The sequence below is a fragment of the Apodemus sylvaticus genome, chromosome 8, assembly GCF_947179515.1.
Source record: "Apodemus sylvaticus chromosome 8, mApoSyl1.1, whole genome shotgun sequence".
Lineage (NCBI taxonomy): Eukaryota > Metazoa > Chordata > Mammalia > Rodentia > Muridae > Apodemus > Apodemus sylvaticus.
The window spans coordinates 28,196,447-28,213,799 of NC_067479.1; the positions used below are offsets into that span (position 1 = coordinate 28,196,447).

Here is a 17,353-nt window from a genome sequence, read left to right on the forward strand (position 1 = left end):
AGGATCACAACTTGACAATTTGAGATGTATTTGAAACTACATAGCAAACTGTTTCTGCAATTTCTTTGTGTTTGTATTTGCACATATCTTACGTGAAGTAGTGTGTCTGTGCCTGTTTGTGGAGGCTAAAGGAAAAACTTCAGTGTCATTATTCAAATGCTGTCTCCCAGTCTCTTGGGACGGTTTCTCTGTCTTTCCTGGAAGTATTCTAAACTAGTTGACCAATGAACCTCAGAGATTCACATGCCTGTCTCTACCTAACTAGAGCTGAGATTACAAAAGTGTTTTTACAAAACCCAGCTATTTTTAGTGTAGGATTTGAGAAATGAACTCAAGTTGTTTGTGTTTGTCTTGCAATAAGTTTTCTGTCCAGACCTAAATTTTATTCTGACCTATTTGCCCAAAAAACATGTAATTCATTCATACACTTTTAGAAGTTTCTTTGTTATGAATTTGACCCCATTTAATGGATTTAGATCTCCTCTTGGACCCAAGAAAAATAGAATTAATGTTAAATCAATATTTCCATTTTATTGATCTATGCAACCCAGTATTTACATTTACTGAAAAATTCTACATAGTTTTCCCAATGCCACAGGGTGGTTGACACGCTTCACTGTGATAATTTTAGTTTATGTGTTAGTCTTTCTCCTGTCACAGTAACTCTTCTTTCTTTCCCATTAAATTTTGCTTTCTTTTTGATTGTGTTTGCTAATATACTTTGTAAGTCATGAGAAAATGTGTTCTGTTCCAAATTCTATAAGTCTTCAGTTCCTAGGAACAGGATGCAGGCCACACTAGCTGGTGTTTTGGGGGTAGAAAGAAATGCATTGCTTGCAAAGTGAAGGTTCCAGGAGGTCATGGGTATTAGATGAAGGTCAGACATGACAGACCAAGAATGAAATAGAAAATAGGTATTTAAGTGGAAAGGAGGGTGCCTGAACATGAAGAACTAGGTCCTGCATTGGTGCCTAAAACAGGACAACTGGAATTGGAAATAGCAGGACCACGCCATGCCACGTGGAAGGTAGATATTAAACATGGAACCAGGCACAAGTTGTGCCGTGAAATGAGCTTCACTTATAATTTTGGGAGGAGCTCTCTGTAGGACTAGGCAGAAGTTCAGGGAGTATGAAAAGGACTGGAAGCCAGATCAGATCAGATGAGGCCAGTGGAAGGATTATAACGTTTACTTTTTCTACTATTTAAGACTTAATTTTTCTTTTAAGTTGAAAATAAGTTTTATTCATATAATACATTCTTTTCACAATTTCCCTTTCCCCAGCTTTCATTGCTAAATTTTATCTGTATTAGTACCAGTATGGAAGAATGCAAAGATGCAAAGATTGCATTTCTAGATTTCTATTTTTTTTAATCCTAGCAATCTTTTATTCTTTCTTATCTGTCCCCATACCTCTTTCCTTCTTTCCTTATGATCTCCCACAACTCTTTCCTTTTCTCTGTCCCTACTTTCCTTCTAGGTCTTTTTTGAATTTAATGTGCTAACTTCTTTTCATATTGTAAGAGTTCTACTATGACCCAATAGCCTCCTTACACTAACTTGAGCACATGACTTTTGGCAACCATAGTGACTAACAAGATTTCAAGCTCATATAATTTCCCCACAAAATTTATTTTCCCTCCAAATACAAATATGCCTTTAAATGATCCGATATATTGCTCATCTACAAAACAATATTTAGTGTCCTGTATCATATTTTCAACTTGCCACTACCAAATGTTTTAGAATCCAATGCTTCTATTTTTGTCTACATTTGCCAAATAAACTAATGGGAAAAATAAATATATATTCATACATCAGGGTTGATGTCACTTTTTAAAAAGTTGCTTATTTAAATTATGATTAAGCTCAAGTTGTGAAAGTAATTGTGGCAGTGATGGAAGTCACAGCTTCCTCATACACATCTTGACGTAATTGAAGCTATTGTTATATGAACCTCTAAATTTTTCTAATGGAGAATAACATCAGTGGGCAATATGAGTACCTCATGTTTATCACCACAATACAGGAATAAAACCTGCATTTTTATTTAATTGTTTTAATATGAAAATGCTAAAGTATTTTAAATGTTCTTACAGTTTTCATCATTGTAAAATCATCATGAAATTGGCAGTCTATATGATTCCTATAATTTGCTTAATGTAAAACATGGAGGGTAAAAGGAAGTTATAGAAAAAAGGAAATAAGAATAATTGTTCAGGTTCTCCATCCTTTTTTGGGTTTTCCAATTGTACTAAGACAGAAAATGGATAAGGAAAGGCAATCCAATTCCTGAAATAACAGCATTGTTACTTATTTATAATAGACTTAAATGATAGCATTTAAAACAAATCAACAACAGAGCAATTGGTGAACTGACCAATTGAAGAAAATTTATAATCCACATTATTTTTTGTATATTATCTATAAATACATCCAATTAATAGCTAGGAAATACAGTTTTATATATCTGACAACATAATCTCTTTTCTGTGGCATAGAGAAGAAATGACTATAATTGGGAGTTAGGTTTAAAATATATATATGAACAGGATCCACATTACATTTTTATGCTCTGAGAGTTGTACAATGGCAGCTGTGCTGTCTGGGAATCCCCTGCTCACCCAGGGAAGAATGCTGACAAGGACATACACACACATGTCCTTAACTTTTATACTTCCCTAAATCCTAAAAATTAGTGCTCTCCTTTGCATTTTTATATGACTATGTGATAAAGCAGTTAGTTTTAAAGGAAAAAGTCATAAAATATCAATAGGTAAAAGGAATGTAAAGGTTACCTACTTTAACCTCCTATCAATTTCCAGGTAAAAGTTTCTGTAATATTCCTGATGGGATACTTATCAAGTTTTGTTTGAACATTCTGAATCAGCTAAGCTACCATTGTCCAAAAGGAAGCAGAAGAATTTTTAGGTTGATGAACATAATCTAATATCCATATGCACACTTGCCTGTGTTCTGGATATGGTAGTCACAAATCTAAGCAGGGACAAATCTATTAATGGAAATTGAATTTTCTCAAAAATTTTTTAGAGTTTTAAATATAACAGGTGATTTTTAATATGCTAAGCATGCATTTATGGAAAGAAAACTGAAAACACAAGTATGTTTTATACCAGGAATGCTGGGATACATGCTGGGCTCTGGAAGTTTAGGTATAAACAAAGCTCTCTTAACCATGATCAACACTTACATAAAAACAGAAACTTCATACATGAACTAATTTGAGAAATAAAAACCAGATATATTCATTCAATCAGCAATAAAATATATTACAAACCTTGCATCAGGGTAGTCCAAGTGAACTACATAATCAGAATTCATAGATTTTTATTTTAAACATATTGAAGGAAATGAACATGTGATTGAATTTCTTTGTGGACAGTTTCCAAATATTTGATCATTTGAAACAATGCAGGAAAGGTAGACTAGTAATTCCATGTTATGAAAGGGAACTGTTTTACAACAGTAAAGGCTGTTGTAGTTTTACCAGATTTACCAGAAGAGGCTGTAGTACATTTACCAGATTGAATGTCATCGCGTACTTTTGTCTTCGGATAGCTTTGCATAGGAGGTAAAAATGAAGAAATAGTTCTTCGTTGAACTGTGGTTTGTATTTCATCATCATACTTAGCAAATAAGTAAACTGACTTGCGTGAATCAATTTTGTTTAATCAAGAAAATGATGTCTAGCTTAGAGCAGCATCCTAGCAGCCTGCTGGTAAAAGAGCAGAGTTGGGACCAAGAACCAAAGCAGCCCTTAGTGCTAGGACTGAGCACCCTGGGGGCAGCTAGAGAAGGAATGGACTCTGAAACTAAGAGAGTCATTTAAAATGAAAGTGCAGTTTTAATAGTGGGAAAGAAAGGAAACACATAGCAAGGAGCACAAACTAAGTAAATTCCAGAGACCCTTAATCTCAACAAACACAGAAATACAGAGTTGTGATGATTCTAAGCATTTAATTGAAGTTGAGAAAGAAAGATATACACCTGCCATTCTCGGGTGAATTTTGTCAGAGTTGTTTTTCTTCTAATCACAAGTATGCATCAATTTAATTTAATTTAATAGTGTTATGTCTATCATGGCTGGACTGCAATGGCCCTACACAAACTTATTCTAAAGACTCTTTACTGCAAGAGATAACCTTGCTTGAAGAGAGAAGGATCGTGTTTAACCTGACCTAGTCAACCTGAAGGAATCTTGGTTGTTTAGGATGATCATTAACTGAGTTTAAGGAGTAAATCCATTATAAGTTAATTTTTTTTTGGTCACAAATATTTTATTGAGAATGTTTGCATCTATGTCCATGATGTAAATTAGTCTGTAATTATATTTATTTATTGAATCTTAATATAGTTTGGGTACAAAGGTAACTTTGGTCTCAGAAAATGGATTGGTCAATGTAAAAGCTTTTCTTCCTTTCTGTCTTTCTTTTTATTTATTTATTTTTTATTGATATATTTTTTTATTTACATTTCAAATGATTTCCCCTTTTCTAGGTCCCCACTCTCCGCAAGTCCCATAAGCCCTCTTCCCTCCCCCTGTTCCTCCATCTTCCCTTCACGCTTCCCTGTCCTGGAATTTATACTTAATGTGTATATGATATATACATGTGCCTATAACTAATACATTTTAACAAGCTGTGTATGATTTGTAGTTTCACTTTAGAGTTAAAAACCTAAGCTCTGACACAGAGATATTTGGGGTTAAAATTCAGGCTCCTGTCTTCATAGCTAAGATATCTTCATAAGTTGATTAACATATTTCTATGTCCACATTTTCATGTGTTGAATGACGCATAGCAAAAGGAACCCCTCATTCAGAACTGTGGGGAGAGTTCAACAAGCCAAGTGATGCAGTGGAGTCGTGAGCACAGGAAGTGGTTAATGTTAACCAGGCGTTTAGGTGGTCCTGGTGATCACCATCATACCGATCTTTGAAGGAAGACTGTGTTAGTAGAATTTAGACTGAAGAGCATCCATTTATCTGATAACAGCTCACTAGTAGACATTTAAAATATTCACAAAATGACAGCGGTATAATGACTACTATACTCCTTTATGTTCTTCAGCCTTCATAATCACTGTGTCAAGGTGAATATTGTTCCATATTTTTCCACCCAGTTTCTCCTCTGCCCTTTGAAATTTGAAGAGAATCATGAACACTATAAATTTGATTTTGATTCCTTATTTTCATTACCTAGTTCACTCTATATTTTGTGTGTGCTTTTCAAAAATAGAGACATGTTTCTCCAACTCACAAAGACATGATCGACATCAGTCCTAAAATCCCATCCTGTTTTTAATGAACTTTTTTTGAAAGTTTTGCCAAGTCATGTACTGTGTGTGTGTGCTTGTGGATGTGCATGTATATGTGTGTGTGAATCTGTTTTCATGAATATACTTATTCTTTGTGCCATTCAAATCTTTCCTTGAACTTCTTATTCATTGATTGCACTTCTGTAATGAAAACTAAATAATATCTGTAAACTAGTACTTGAAAATATTTTATAATAATCCCTTGTAGTCATGTTTTATGTAAAAAAAAGAATTGATTCTAGTGATTTCCATCTTATCCTTTTATTTATTATTTTCTATATTCTTTCTTTACCTTCCAAATGATTTCCCCTTTCCTGGTTCCCCCCCTCCCCACAAGTCGCATAAGCCTTCTTCCCTCTGCCCATTCCCCAATCAACCCCCTCCCACTTCTCTGTCCTGGCAAATCCATGATAACTTCAATCAAAATCCCATGGAAGAGTTGGAGTTTTAATAATCCACTACTCAGAGCTACTTAGTATTATTTCAGGGAAGTTTTTCTGAAGGGTTCTGTTTTATTCACTTAGAAATTGGATTTATATTCTCCTTGAAGATTCATAAATGAATTAGAAGTGAGCAGAGGTGGTAAGAGGAGAACTGGATGGCAAACCCTGAAACTGACATTTTCTAGGTTTTCCCTTCATTTCTGTCTTTCTTTTAAGGCAACATTAATTTTGAAAAGGCTTTGGGTTTCTGTGGCACCCCTGCTCACGCCTCATGACACATTTCTAAAACACAGTTCAGAAACTCACTTTTGGCAGATGTAAATTTAAGTAAATTGTCCAAGGTCACGGCACAATAAGGTAGATTTATCAAGGGAATGGAGTTTCCTGCTTTCTACCATCCGCGAAATGAGAGTAGATCCACCCCACAAAAGAAAAATGCTTGTTTGGTTGTTTTTTTTTTTGTTTTTTTGTTTTTTTTTTTGGTTTTCTGAAATTATAAAGTACAGTTTAGCAATTATTTTGATCATTAACACAGGCCTGCAGAAACTGTCTTTCCAAACTAGAGAACTGTTTATGTATACATGAGTCATAAACAATTATCTACAGTAGTAGATGCACTAATGTATCTGCCAGAGCCTATACAAACTGTTTTCAAAGGCAAGCCAGTCTCAGAGACGAACCCTCAGATTTCTTCTCTACATAGTATGACATGATGAAGAAGCCATCTATCTGTAGGAAGAAAACTAGTCCAGTTTTCATGGGCAGGCACAGATGTAAAGAACACAGAAATAAGAAATTAAATCAGAAGTGATGTTTTACTGTGAGGTCTTTTTTGGGACTAACAAAATGAGAGAGATGTAACCTTGTTCTATTTCTGCATCCTGAAAGAAAAAAAATGCCTCATAGTAGGCACATCACCTTTAATTAGGTTTCTGCTTTGGGGAAGCATTTTACCAGCCCCCTTTCATTTATTTTTAATGATGTTATCACTAATAGGCAAACAGTCCCTTAATAAAACAAAAACAGTTTCTATATAAAGCCTAGGGTACATGTCCTGAGTCAGTCATCTAAAAACAAATGTTATGATTGTTTCCCTTGTGCTCTGAGAACCCTTAATGGCCCTACTGTGCAGATATACAAAACATTAACCCAGGAAATACAGCCCTGTCTGTTGTGCAGCCTTAAATGCTTTCCCATAGTCACTTGCAGTATCAGCAGTCAGGTTAAGCCTACGGGGTCATGGAAAAGTCATAAAGGTCAATTAAATGGATCTTTTCAGCATACCCTATGCCAGCTCTTTCATAATCATTGACAAATAACTACTTTATGAAGCAAGTAGGGTAAAAGCGACTCCTCGGGTTTATGAGGTAAGTCTCTCTCTCTCTCTCTCTCTCTCTCTCTCTCTCTCTCTCTCTCTCTCTCTCTCTCTGTGTGTGTGTGTGTGTGTGTGTGTGTGTGAGTGTGTGTGTGTGTGTGTGTGTGTGCGCACGCATTTAATGATTAAAGTTCCTAGTTGTTGAGGAAATAAACTTCTATGCGCAAGTATCTACCTGCAATAATAAGTTTGGGCTCCTGGGATGAATTTGCTCTCAGTGATAAGTTTTAAAATATTAGTGTACATTCTGACCTTTGTACACAGATCTCAAAAATGAAGATGTAGACTGTATAGAAAGCTATTTTAGAACAATAGTAGAAAATATGCTTTCTAGTTAAAATTACATTAAAACATAGTTTCTTCAGGATATTAGAGACCCCCTGAATCCCCAGAATGTGCAATAAAACTGAGTTAAATTGAACAAAACGTCCTGCTTGGTGTAGTTTTTAGTACACCTCAACCATCTCTATAAGTATATTTATGTATTATTCTCTTTATAACATTATATTTGTATGTGTGCAGTTATATATGTGTGTGTGGGTTTACATCTATGCATATGCTGATGCCACAGAATAAATTTGGCTGATTCCTCAACTACTGGATAGCTTATCTTTTGATACATGTTCTTTTAATATCCTGGCCTATAGTGGGTCCTAGAGCCAGTCCTCTTGGCACTAGGATTTCAACTGTATGCAACATAGCATACTGTATGTAGATTCTGAGGATCAAACACAAATTCAAGTCCATATATTTTCAAGAGAAGCATTTTAGAACTTGTCCTGTCTCTCCAGCCCTCCATATTAATGTCTCCAAACTTGACCTTCCAATTTCTAGCACTGCTTAGGATATATTCAAAAGGCTTCTTGGTATTTTTGTGCTCTTCTCAGTCTATTCCCATGAACTCCGCCAACACAATGCATCTTCATCACCTGCTGGTTACAGAGACAGAAGATAGATACCACGGCAGCAGATAAGAAGATGGCATTTCTTTGAGTCACATAAAAATGAGGACATTCATCAAAGATTTTTTTTTTTATTTTTCCACATTAACACTAATGTGTTTTGTGTTTTACAAAGCACTTCTGCATATATAATCTAGTTCAGTTAAAGTATAATCCCTTGATTTTAAGCTAATCCTTGTTATTCATTAGCCAAATGTGTTTCACATGATATAAGATGCTTTGTATCACTATAAAATTTGATAAAACTTGGTAACATCAGGACCAGAACTCACTTTCTGGATCTAACATTTTTTTCTTTGAATTTAGCTGTATCACATATGGGACTATGCTCTCTTTTATTTTAAAAAAAATGTGTCATATGGAACTGTGGAGATACTGTAGTGTTTGAGTGTATTGCTTTTGCAGAAGACCAGGTTCAATTTCCAGCAGTAAGGCCAGGCAGCATGCATCCTCTTAAAACACCAGGAGGGGAAACTGACACCCTCTCCTGATCTATCCTGACTAGGTCTTATATCTTGGTATAATTTTCAATTATTTATATGAGCACTAGCATTTAATTTAAAAGTTCTTCATGATCTTATTTTAGTTCAATAATACTTCTATTGAAATATTTGGTGTCTTATAGAAATTTTAAAACAACAAAAATGCATATAGTCATAAAAATGTATTCACTTCTTAGTAGAAAGTTCCATATTTTCTACAATCTTGCTCAGCAATTTTTATTCACTTTACCACTACATTTATAGTCTATGTGCAAACTTCCTTTTTTTTTAACTTGGAATGAGCAGTTTAATAACAATAATAATAAAAAATACTACAGATCAGCATGCACACACACACACACACACACACCTCCCCACACATACACACTTGAGAGAAGATGTAATTCAAACCCAAAGGGACGGGTTATGAAAAAAACAACTGAGTTAGATTTTATTAACAGGAAAGAAAACATTTTAAAAGTAGAGGCCCATTATTTTTTTTAAACAACATTGTTCCTTAGGATATCCTGCTAAATTGTTATGTGTGATAAGATTGAAGAGGAAAGAGGCTTGTCCTTCTGAGACATCAATCTTCCTGATGGTCTCTCAGTAAGAAATGGCTTAAAGTTTGAGTAGAATCCAGTGTTCAGGTGATAAGGAAAGCTAAAACCCAATATTTTCATTCTTTATGATATAATTGAAATGTTTTTCTTTTCCATTTGTACTTTCAATTCTATTATCCTGATTAAATAATGATAAAATTGCCAGCATATTTATCGTGTAATTATTCAGATTTCAATCAGTAATTTTTCCGAGCATTAAAATGAAATTACTTGTTAAACTGTAGCATGTGCCTTTCCATTTTCCAATAATGTTGAGAAGTTAATAACTTCTTTTTAGAATTTAAATATAATAACCTAATAGGTTACTAGCATGCTAGTACTTTTAGCACGTTTTGAGTACCAGAATTATTTAACTGTTACTGCAGTATTTTTTAGTATCTGCCTTTGGGCATATCACCTCCTTCTTCACTGCATCTGTGTGTGTCTTTTCCTTTTGTAAATCTCATTTGTAATTCTCTCTTGAAATTACATGCCATTGGACTTAGATGTAGATCGCATTCCTCAGAAGAAAAATCTCATCTTAAGTTTGTGAGATACATCTGTGGCGGGGGATGGGGAACTTTTCCAGATAATACCACGTGACAAATAGGGGCAAATAAATTGATGATCTCCATTCAGATCACAATAGAAGTAAAAAAGGTTTCCCTCATACAGTTCTTGAAATTTCTGTTCATTTACTGTCAGGTACCAAAGCTAGTTGATAAAGGGTATAACAGTTGCCAAATCAGAAATCCTGGACAGCCAATTTTCATTTATGCACAATATCTATCACCCCCCCCCCCTTGCAGGTATACCAAGTGCAAATCAAATCTGTAAACATGCGTTCCTCTTCCCTCACACTTTGAAGTCAATAAAGATTATGTGGTGCTCAGACAACCACATTTTCTGGCCTCCAACTTTTGCTTTAATCTTCTGAGAATATTTCACATGTCAAAGGTCATTTTTTTATTCAAAGAGAGAGAACCATGGCCTTAACTTTACAACGATGAAGGAGGAAGTAAAGTGACTATTATGATGTCATTTCCCATGAGGTGACAGTATTGTCTCAGATAACAGCATATTCATACAGAAAAGAATATATATGTATATATATGTATATATATATATATATGTATACATTGGTTTATTTGATCTGTAAGTAATTTGCCTTATTTTTTCTATAAGAAAAGTATGTATTAAGCTTAAAAAAATTCTTCCTATTTTAAGTTGTTCTGCCTCCAATTTATAGAAAATTATAGTTTATTCTTATATATGACAGTAGGTAAATTTGCAAAAATAATATGTATGCACACATATGCTTGCACATATATGCAAAAAATCTTAATCATTGACTGGGTTGAGCAGTGGCTAATTAAGTTACAATAATTAAGTTAAAGGGCTTTACCGACTCTAAGAATTAGACATTTATTGTCTGGAATAGGTCACTCTAGTCTACATGAGCGTCATAATATTTATACACTGGCTCTTTTTCTTCCAACTATATCACCATGTGCATTGTTTCAATAATTAACAGTGCAAGAGTGTAAGTATGGTGTTTTTTTGATGTTTGGTCTCTCAACTGCTAAGTGTAGTCAAGTATAATTGCATTGAAATGAAAACAAATTATTATGGGTAATAGAAGATGTAAAAAATTGTGTGTATAAATAAAATTGGTTCTCATTTTTTGCACAGTCTATCAAAATTATGAAGTCAGAGATGCTAACAGGAAAAATCCTCAGGTGGTAATCAGACCCTCTGCCTTTCCTCAAAAGACAAGCAATTATTATCTCCATGATCTATTAAGGCACATTTTCCTTACCATGTGACAGCTAAGGTGAAACTGATCAAAAAATATTGCTCTCTTTCTTAAACAATGACACATGAACATAGATGTTTGATAAGTGCCTTTTCAGAATCATTATGAGAAAACACTAGCAGCCTTGATCCAGAAAAGTAATTTATGACAGCAAGGTAAATGGTATCCAAAATTACCTTACCGATATTAGCCATGGGGCAGCACTATATAGGCCCTGAAGCCTTTCTCTGTCCTAGGTGAAAGCTCGGATAAAATTAAGCCTCACGAGTTCAGACTTAGTTGCTTCTTCTTTCTTCTTCCAGTACAAGCTGACTGAGATCTTCTGTCAGTGAGTTAACAGAGGTAGTGGAAGGAGAAATTGTAGAAGCGTTAGTGAGTGTGATAGGAACTTAGTCAATAGGACATCTTTTGTCTCAAACATGCTTTATTAGCTTTTGTCTTATTTGGTTCATTGAATAAAAGCCAGAGAGAGAGAGAGAGAGAGAGAGAGAGAGAGAGAGAGAGAGACTTGGACAAGGTGTCTATAAATAAAGGATAAGTAAAAGGATTACAGAGAACAGTGAAATCAAATTATAAGCAAAACTCAAGTATGTTGAAAGTTTTAGCCATTTGTAGAATTGAGAGATACTATTAGGGTTAAGCAAATTTATTGTGCTAGTTAATTTTGTTGGTATGAAATATGAAACTATTATAAAATAGAGATTACTGCGCTGAGTAAAACTTGTGTGATTAAGCCACCAATTGTTTCTATTTCATTTGAAAGTATTTAAGTATTTAAATCAAATAATAAGGAGCAAAATGAAAATGCCTTAAAATAAAAAGAAAGAGTACATGTGTTTGGGCATTACTCTGTGTTGCCTAAATTTTGAAGTATAGGGAACCAACAACTAGCGAAAGAAATTAAAACTTACCTTAGAAGGGTAATAAGATTTCCATTATACTGTTCTAGAAGTTACATTTTTATTGCTTTTTTCCAGTTTTCTTTTTATGTGAAAACTCTAGATGTTTAAGTTTTTAAAATATATTTTAGCTATTTAAAGTGATTATTTTAATTGTGCCTTAGAAACAATATTTTTGGATTCCAGCCTTCCTGTTTAGATACTTTTTAAAAAAGCAAAAACAATGAAGAAGACAGGAGAGAAATAAAAGCAAAAAGAAGTTTCACTTGTCGATTCTTCATTAAGCTTATTAAGACTACGTTTAGATGAACCATCAATAGAAAGGAAGGGTTAATTGCGAAGAAAACATCCTGACAGACAAAACATTTCTCTTATATAAAGCTTTAGAAATACTCTATTGTCAATCCAAACAGAACAAACGAAAATGAGATAATTGGGAAGGTGCCCATAAAGTCAGCCTGAATATATTATCACAACTATATATGAGATAATATTTGTTTTAAAAAGATTCTATGGCACTGTAAACTCAGTCTCATTAGAGACTGCATTTAAAAGGCTTATAAAGTTACTCATTAATGTTATCTTGTTGTATCTCCACAGCTTTTTCATTAAAGAAAATTCAGCAGAAAGCATTTTCTCCTGATAGCAGGAACCAATTTGCAATAAATGTTCTGGAAACCACTAGGGAAGCCATTACTGAGGTCTAATAAAAACAGACAAGCGTAACTTGTTCTATATTTTTGTTTCAATCACATACAGATGAGACCCCACTTTCTACACCAACCGCAAGAGACAGCATCGACAAACTTTCTCTAACTGGGCATGGACAACCACTACCTCCGGGTTTTCCATCTCCCTTCCTGTTTCCTGATGGCCTGTCTTCGATAGAGACCCTTCTCACTAACATACAGGTAGGTCTCTTTTCACTCTGCGTGAAGGGAGCATGGAACACAAACACATATGAATTATTTTTCTAAAATACAACCTATTTCAAACAATTATCTTGAGATTGTCTGATTCATGGCATTAAACATTTCTACACAAAATTGAATTTTAACTGTCTACACTACCCAAATTCTTGTAGAAATACTCAACAGATTCTTTATATTTTGCCACAATAAAGATAGAGGAAACTGATGTAAGCAGTTATGAAAAGCATCCACACCCCCACCCGGCAAACTCTCTCTTTATTGCCAAATAATGCGACTGATTGAAGTATATAAATTTGTCTGACTTACCAAATGACAGCATTCAAGTTCTAGTAAATATTTAGATATTTTTAAACTTCTGGCCTCCCTGTGAGGAAATGATATGTTTAGTCATTTTAAATATGTCTAACATAGAAGACTCCTAAATAATCGCTTCTTTCATAAATAAGTTTGTTTCAGTTAGTAAGGACTCTTCAAAGAATAGACTTCAAAAAGCCATAGAAATGCTTCTACAGATTTCCTATGTGGCCCTCAGGATGTATATTTTATGTACAGTACATTATGAATCAAAAATACTTAGAGTTAACAATAACATAGTGAAGGGAGCCAAGATAATAAAATTGTTTAGGATAGAAGAAAGCATAGTTTTCTTGCCACGCATCAAGGGATCATGTGGGCCCCAGATGGAGTTTTCCTTCTTATTTCCCCATCTTAGGAGGAGCTGGAAGGAGACACAAGATACAGATGCTGTCAGCCCAGCACTCTATTCTCTGTTATATTTTCTTAAACACATTTCCTACCATATTAAACTTTGCCCCAGTAGAAATGTAATTAATTTTATTTACCTCTCCAAGGACATAACAGAAGGCCTTTAATGTAACATATCTTCTCATCTATTAATATGGCATTTTTAATATGAATGTAATTAGAATTACTAGAACTGTATTCAACATTAAGGTTTTTAAATTTTAGCAATTGAAAAAAGTCATCAGTCCAGCGTCATTTCTATCATGGCCAAATTAGTTATTATATCCAAAAGTAAACATGAGACATTTTCCCTGAAATTTTACCCATATTACCAATAAAGGTCATAGTAAATTTCCCTTCTGTTAAGAAAAATCCTTTCTGAGAAGTAGGGGAGGAGTACCACAACTGGTCAAACTGCAGATTAAGTCAATCAAATGTTCAGTCCTACATGTAATATATGTATCACCTCTGACTTCTGTCTTGGGATCCTTGGGGAAGAGGATAGAACAGATTTAATAGCCAGGGAAAACTGGTGACACCAAGAAAACAGTGTTCTGTGGATACAGAAGGAAAGTTGCACATATGAATTCACAACAGATTAAACAATGTACACACAACCTATACAAGCTCAAGGCAGACAAAAATCCCACTAAAGAGCAGAACTGATGCCCCAGAGAAGCCAGATGCTGGCAGGGGTGAGCTGTGGGTGGTTGGGTGAGTGTGTGGGTGGGATAGCACCCTCTCAGAAGCAAAAGGGAGCGGGAGGGATGAAGGAGAGGGAAAGGGGATGGGGGACAACTTTTGGAACATAAATAAATGACATAATTTAGTAAAAGACAGAAGCAGAGAAACAGAGACAGAGACAGACAGAGACAGAAAGACAGAGACAGAAAGAGCAAGTGAGAGAATGGGTGAGAGAGACAGAGACAGAGAGAGCCCGAGTGAGGGAGAGAAAGGGATGCACAGACAGAGACAGAAAGACCCAGAAGGACAGAAAGACAGACACAAAGAGGGACAAAGGAAGACAGAGAGGCAAAGAGACACACAGAAAGAGAAGAGACAAAGTTGGGTGCACACCAGGCCTGAGGACTATGCTAACATTCACAGATCTAAGTCAAGTACTGATAGCTAGGGAGTTTTCATCCACCCACAGTGTGCTAGGATACTTGGACTAGGCTATTATAGAAATCATGTCATTCCCATGATATCTAACTATTTGTTTTAGAAAGAAATAGAAAATCAGATATATATTTTAGGCAAATTATCTATTTAGTTAAGTATTATATACATATATAATGTATATAATACTTAACTAAATATTATATATATATATATATATATTTTTTTTTTTGGTTTTTTGGGGATTTGGTTTTTTTGAGACAGGGTTTTTCTGTGTAGCCCTGTGTATCCTGGAGCTTACTCTATAGACCAGGCTGTCCTCGAATTCAGAAATTTGCCTGCCTCTGCCTCCCAGAGTGCTGGGATTACAGTGTGCCACCACTGCCGGCTTAGTTAAGTATTCTAAACCTGCTCTTTTTTTCAAACATATGCCCCAAGGACATAGTTTAGGAGAATTACCTGTAGGATAACAAGTAAAACAAGCTAAAGAATTAGTTTTTAGGTTTTATTGATTGAGAACTGGATCTATTAAAACTAGATCATCTATTTAAAATCCTTAATTAAAAAATATTCATATTTACATCAGTCTTCTACATATGCATGTCTGTATAGGCATAGGCATTATATACTTATGAATATTTAGTGTACCCTTATGGACACATTCATGAGATTATTCAAATGCATACATAAAGTAAAACTAAAAAGAAAATCACTGACTTCCAAAGACAAACAAATACAAATGCATACTGATAATCATATAGATACTGATTTTTTGATGATTTCACATAAATTTGTAAAACACCATAGATGCTAACTCTTATTATTGGCACATTTATTGAGTGATGGCATTATTCAATGTGTCATATAAAATGCCTAAACAATCATGACCCTTGCTTATAAGACATAGAGTATGAAAGTGTTTGCTATCTAAATTTTAATTTAGGTAATTACAATCTGCCCACCCCAATTTCGTCTGCAGTTTGAAGTATGTATAATTGAGTTCTCTGCTTTCTGTATCAGAATTGTAACATGCTCATATAGTCAGTTTAAAACTCTATGGTTATCTAGAAAATTCCTTGTTGCTATTAAGAAAAATTTCCCAAATTCCTTTGAAATGTTATTTATAGTACCATTGTTTTCAATGCAAATGATTTTACAATGTAATACTAGTTAACAACATTTAATAATTAAATTTATGGTGATTGCTACAGATGTCTCCTTCACAATACTATTTTCATGAATTCCGTCTCTTTCTACTTTAGAATTAAGACTTATGGAAAATGTATTTGCGTGTAAAAATTGAACACTCATTTTAAAAAATATTTTATCTATGCTTTAAGAATTCAGGACCTAGAAGAGTTATAGAGTTTGATTTATATCACTTGAGTATTTCACAAACTAAAAGTAAAAATGAAAATATCCAGAAATAAATAACACTAATTAATGTTAAGGGAAGAATTAAATTTCATTCCCTTTCTTTTTTTAGAACTTGTATTTTATATGATATTTTGGTATATTTAGTATGCACACATTTCGCCACAGCCTGCTGTTTTCATATAGTCCCTGGATAGATTACAGGGCAGTTTAATGTGAGGCAATGCTTTAGGGTTCAATACTTGGATTCGATACCTTCAAATCTCGGCTGAAAATAGAGTACACTCAATAGGATTCTAATCACTAGTTGCAACATTACTTCAATCTTAAGTCACACAAACATTAAGTCTTAGAACTGACAGTGTATTTACTTGTTTGTTTTTACCCCAAAACCAGTATGTACAGTAAAAATGCAAATTCACTGTAGAATGAATGGAACTGAAGCTAGTGGGGCAATTTAGTGAGGACACTTCGGACTTACAAAGAATAGAGTTTAAAAGTAGATTAATAAGTAGAAGTTGAAATATAAGAGAGGATGAAGACAGTAAATTTAAGTATGAATAAAGCTATTTTTAAATATGCTTATAATAAAGGGTATTGTTAGAAAGTGGGGTCATTGTGGTTTGTGTGTAGAGAGAAGTTAAGAAAATGGCATTGGTTCAGTGGTAGAATGTTTGGCTTAGCTCTATTGTTCAAGGTCTCATGTTCAATATTTCAGGGTCACTACTAAATCATAAATTAACCAATGTAGGAAATCCTAAAAGAGATAGTAGAAGGAGAAAAGGACAGTACCAAATTTATTTACTTTAGTTTAATATTAAATATAATAAAATTATGGTGTTTGAGAAGCACTTTCCATTTGAGTGAGAGAGGAAATACAAGGAAATAGAACTTGTCGAAGTATCAAGACTGAAAAGTTTTCATTATTCATCTTCAAACCTGCATCACAATATCATACAAATTGGTTTCCTTTGCCTTTTATTTTCAGTGAAGGAATGAAGCGCTTGTTTATTTGCCTTATTCATATAAAATTTATTTAAACCTCTCTAGAAAATAACATTATATCCAAAGTCTGACTAGGTTAAAGTTGCTTATCTTTATGATTATGTAATGTTGTTTTTTTCCTTTTGTTCCAATATAATTTTGGAAAAGACTAAAGTAAAGAATACTAAAATATACCTAGGATTCGAAACGCAGCTAACTGTGATGGTAGCAACAATGATAGTTCAAATCATGCACTATATCCTTTATTTGCTAAATATTATTT

General features: G+C 34.1%; 1 protein-coding gene across 2 annotated transcripts in view; it reads left to right on the forward strand.

The window, feature by feature from the left end:
• Window positions 1–17,353, forward strand: part of Dach1 (dachshund family transcription factor 1) — a 380,594-nt gene that overhangs the window by 311,186 nt on the left and 52,055 nt on the right. For both annotated transcript variants that reach the window (XM_052190808.1, XM_052190809.1), the window contains one exon: window positions 12,677–12,828. In XM_052190808.1, the coding sequence (XP_052046768.1) occupies window positions 12,677–12,828 (152 nt within the window). The remainder of the gene's footprint in view (window positions 1–12,676; window positions 12,829–17,353) is intronic.